Raw genomic sequence first — 4,458 nt, 5'->3', positions numbered from 1 at the left:
CGTGTTAATAACGCGTTAATCACGTGTTAATAACGTGTTAATCACGCGTTAATCACGTGTTAATAACGCGTTAATCACGTGTTAATAACGTGTTAATCACGCGTTAATCACGTGTTAATAACGCGTTAATCACGTGTTAATAACGTGTTAATAACGTGTTAATCACGTGTTAATAACGTGTTAATCACGCGTTAATCACGTGTTAATAACGTGTTAATCACGCGTTAATCACGTGTTAATAACGTGTTAATCACGTGTTCATCATGAATCCATGTAATACACCTGTCATCAGCTGTATTAACAATTGGTCTAGTCAAAGCTGTTGATAACGAATTAATTACATCGATTTATCATGAAATGAATTATCAAGATTTTTTTATATTATCGTGAAATCCTGACGAAAGTATTCCCAGACATACCTGGATACATTTGTAGATCGGACCGTCTGCTAACTCGTTGTCGTCTGCTGTGTCCAGACTGACTTTGATGATGCAGAAATCGGAGAACTTGTAGGGAGAGGTCTGCGCCTTTGGATGCGACTTCTTCCGCAGGACAAAGTTCAATTCCGACTCCATTTGGTTGATCACGTAATAAGCTTTGGCGTCTTGAGCGATTGGAAGTTCTGCGAGGAAACCCCAAAGCGCGAACGTCAACAAATTGAGAATATGTTACCGTGCCTCTTACCACGTCACGTCTCTGCCTTCAGGACTCTATCTTATTGACTACTGGCGTTAGCGTTACTGAGCTCATTGACCACCGACGTCACTGATTATTAAGCTCATTAACCACCGACGTCGCTGCTTACTGAGCTCACTGACCACCGACGTCACTGATTACTAAGCTCATTAACCACCGACGTCACTGATTACTAAGCTCATTAACCACCGACGTCGCTGCTTACTGAGCTCACTGACCACCGACGTCACTGCTTACTGGGCTCACTGATCAGCGACGTCACTGCTTATAGAGCTTACTGAATAGCGAGGTCACTGCTTTCTACACTTATTGCACACTATCGCGCTATAGTTGCGCCTCTGTAACGCAATTACTAATGTGTCTAATGCAAAAGAAAAGACTAGTGAAGAGACTAATAGTTATCTATGATGACTTACGATGGATAATTGAAAGCTGACTGATAAATTGAATTACCATTACAAAGGCGGTCAAGAGAGAGAGAGAGAGAGAGAGAGAGAGAGAGAGAGAGAGAGAGAGAGAGCGAGAGAGAGGAAGAGGAGAGGGGGAGAGAGAGCACTTGGGCATATATAAACTGCAATGCCGAGGACATATGGGAAAAACAAACCTCCGTTAGGAAGAACTTGTGCAATACAGTAGTCTTCGGCTTTCCCCAGTACTCCATGTTTCAACATGGCGGTTCGTATCACGTTCTCTGTCGTGTCTGTCCGACATATCTGTAAGAGAACTCATGATCAGTACACTAACCTACATATAATAATATAAATAATAATAATAATCAATAATATAGAAATATTAACAACGAGGAGGTTGGACATTGTTTCAACGCACATTATTATGCTAACAGTCTTCAAACCGATTCTTGGTCTAATATGGCGACCACCTCTTCTAGTATTGTGGTGATAATTCAACGCGCTTGCCAATATATATATATATATATATATATATATACATACATATACAGCGAGAGAGAAAGAAAGAGAGGGATCAGTGAGTGAGTAGATGGTAGTTATCTCCATAGCTCAGTATAGCTCAGTGTGATCATTAGTAATAATCTGTGGCATGCGAATGTTTGTGGATATGCTCTTTTCGTTTGATCTAAATAGATTTTGCACTTTCTTCAATTGCGAGTTTACAGATGAATAAACTATAAAGGCTTATAATTTGAAATCACAGCAAAATGAATAGAACAAATTTCTAAGTAGATTGAAATTTACAACGACGCTCTCTTTTATCGCCGACGTGCACGGCAAGAGTAAACTCATTTTGATTCTACATCTAGAATAAACGTTAGCATCACGCATACGCATTGGCAGTAACATTCTAACAGCAACCGCGTTTAACGTAGATCTATTGAATGAGTATTATAATTATATTATAAGATTTTATAATAAAGATATTATTAGAATTATAATTATAATTAATAATAGTAATAGTAATAATAACAATAATAATGTACAGACTATAGAGAAATCATATACGCAATGACAGTGATAACGCACCAGTATGCTTTTGTAGACAGGTCCGTCGGCGTCATTGGCTATTTTCTCATCGTCATAGCTGACTCGTATCACACAGGAATCGGCAAACTTATACGGTGACGTCACTTTATCCGGCTCCAACGACGTCATCGAAGAATTGCACGACAGAGACAAAGACTGTAAGGAGATTAATAGAAGACGAATAGAAAATTAGGGCTTTACCGAATGATAATCGAGAATATTTATCGACGTATCGGTACTAATAAGTTACCTATTATCTTTCCCACGGCAGATGGCAACTATGCTAACATCTCCGATGGTAGAAGACAACTATAACCTTACAATACTAACAACAGAAGAGAACCATAACCTTACCACACTTTAACAGCAGAAGCCAGCCATCCGCTTACCATTCTAATCTAACAGCAGACAACAACCACTATAAGCTTACCATTCTAATCTAACAGGAGATAACAACCACTATAAGCTTACCATTCTAATCTAACAGCAGACAACAACCACTATAAGCTTACCATTCTAATCTAACAGCAGACAACAACCACTATAAGCTTACCATTCTAATCTAACAGCAGACAACAACCACTATAAGCTTACCATATTCTAATCTAACAGCAGACAACAACCACTATAAGCTTACCATATCCTCTTTTCCTCATTGCTCTTCCCGTGTTCTAAATGTGTGTGAGCCCCTCCCCGGTCTTTTCCTTCTTGCTCTCGGCTCTTTTCTGTCCTCCTATTTCCCCTCTCTATCTTCGCTCCTTCCACCTCTTTTTGTTCGCCTCTCCTTTTTCTCCTTCTCTATCTCCCCTTCTCTGCTTTCGCTCCTCTCACTTTATTCTCACGGTCCCGTCTTTTCTCGTCGCTAAGTCGTCCCCTTCTCTATCTCTGCTCCCCCCCGTTCCCCTTTTCTCCTCTGCTTCTTCTCCGCTCCCTAAATTTCCCCCTTCTCTGTATTTGATTTCCACTCTCTTTTTCCCTCTCCCTCTTTCTCTCATGCTGAATTCCCTTTCTCATCTCATCGCTCGCCCTCCCCTCCCTTTTTCTCCCTCTCCGGCTTCTTCTCCCTCCCTATCTCCCCCTTCTTCATGCTTCGCTCCCCCCCCTCCCCTTTTTTTCTCCTCTCGCTCACGTTCCTCCCTCCTAAATCTCCGGCCGTTCTCTGTATTTCGCTTTCTCTCTTTTTTTCACTCCTTCTCCTCATTTGTCCTTACTATCTCCCTTCTCTATCTCTCGCTCCCCTCCCCTCCCCTTTTTTTTCCCTCTCGCTCTCTTCTCCCTATTCCGCCTTCTCTATCTCTCGTCTCCCCTCCCCCTCCCTTTTTTTCTCAATCTCTCGCTGTCGTTCTCTCCCCTATTCGCCTTCTCTATCTGCTCGCGTCCCCTCCTCCCCTTTTTTTTTGAGCTCTCGCTTTTCTCCTCCCCCTATCTCCCTTCTCTATCTCATCGTCCTCCCCTCGTTTTTTTCTCGCCTCTCGCTCTCGATTCTCCTCCCTATCTCCCCCTTCTCTATCTCTCGCTCCCCTCCCCTCCCCTTTTTTTTCTCCCTCTCGCTCTTTTCTCGCGCCTCCTATGCTCCCCTTCTCTATTCTCGTCCCCCTCCCTCCCCTTTGTTCTCGTCGGGTCGCGCGGTCTTATCCCTAATAGACATCTGTCAAGTTCTCTGTCTTCGAGGCAGTGTTTGCACATACTAAAAGATTGCCCGAGTCTGCTAAATGCAGATTGCCGAGCAAGCGCGCCGCAACTGGGTCAGCGAGTCTTGCGGCCACTTTATAATACTCGCGCTGGAAATTCACATTTACGTCGGCCGATCGGACACCCACCCCAGAGACGACGCAGCCGCCAACGCGCGACGCTAGGGCTAGAGGGACTGAACTGTGCGAGGTGTGGAGGCCTGGCCTGAGTAGGTCTCCTACTCTGAGTTCTGCGCTAATCTGTCGCCGGTAGAAGGAAGAGACCGTGCGGTGTGTGAATAGACTGAGAAAGACGCATACGCAGCCAATAGATGGAAGAGAGTTGTGCTGCGTGCATGCACGTACGTGAGCCGTGTGGTGGGGGCGGATAGCGCGAAGAACAAATAAAGATTACGCAGTCTATGAGCGATTAACGATAATCTGTAAGAGAGCATAACGGGAGGAGGCTGGAAGGAGGAGGAAGCGAGGAGTAGGAAGGAGGAAGGGGGAGGTGCTTCAACAAAATTGAATATAGTAATAGTTGGCTGGAGCAGGGGATAAATTTTATAGATGGCGAAGGTAAAATTAATTAG

General features: G+C 43.7%; 1 protein-coding gene across 1 annotated transcript in view; it reads right to left on the bottom strand.

Annotated features, from left to right (window-relative positions):
* Positions 1-2,232: 2,232 nt before the first annotated feature.
* LOC106805188 (ral guanine nucleotide dissociation stimulator-like 1) overlaps positions 2,233-4,458 on the bottom strand; it is an 85,939-nt gene continuing 83,713 nt past the window's right edge. The window contains exon 12 of the mRNA XM_014806686.1: positions 2,233-2,351. Coding sequence (XP_014662172.1) covers positions 2,321-2,351 — 31 coding nt within the window. The 3' untranslated portion in view covers positions 2,233-2,320. The remainder of the gene's footprint in view (positions 2,352-4,458) is intronic.

This window comes from Priapulus caudatus, unplaced genomic scaffold, assembly GCF_000485595.1.
Source record: "Priapulus caudatus unplaced genomic scaffold, Priapulus_caudatus-5.0.1 Scaffold104, whole genome shotgun sequence".
NCBI lineage: Eukaryota > Metazoa > Priapulida > Priapulimorpha > Priapulimorphida > Priapulidae > Priapulus > Priapulus caudatus.
The sequence above is the reverse complement of the archived record's forward strand: the minus strand, read 5'-3'. Positions and strand labels throughout refer to the sequence as shown.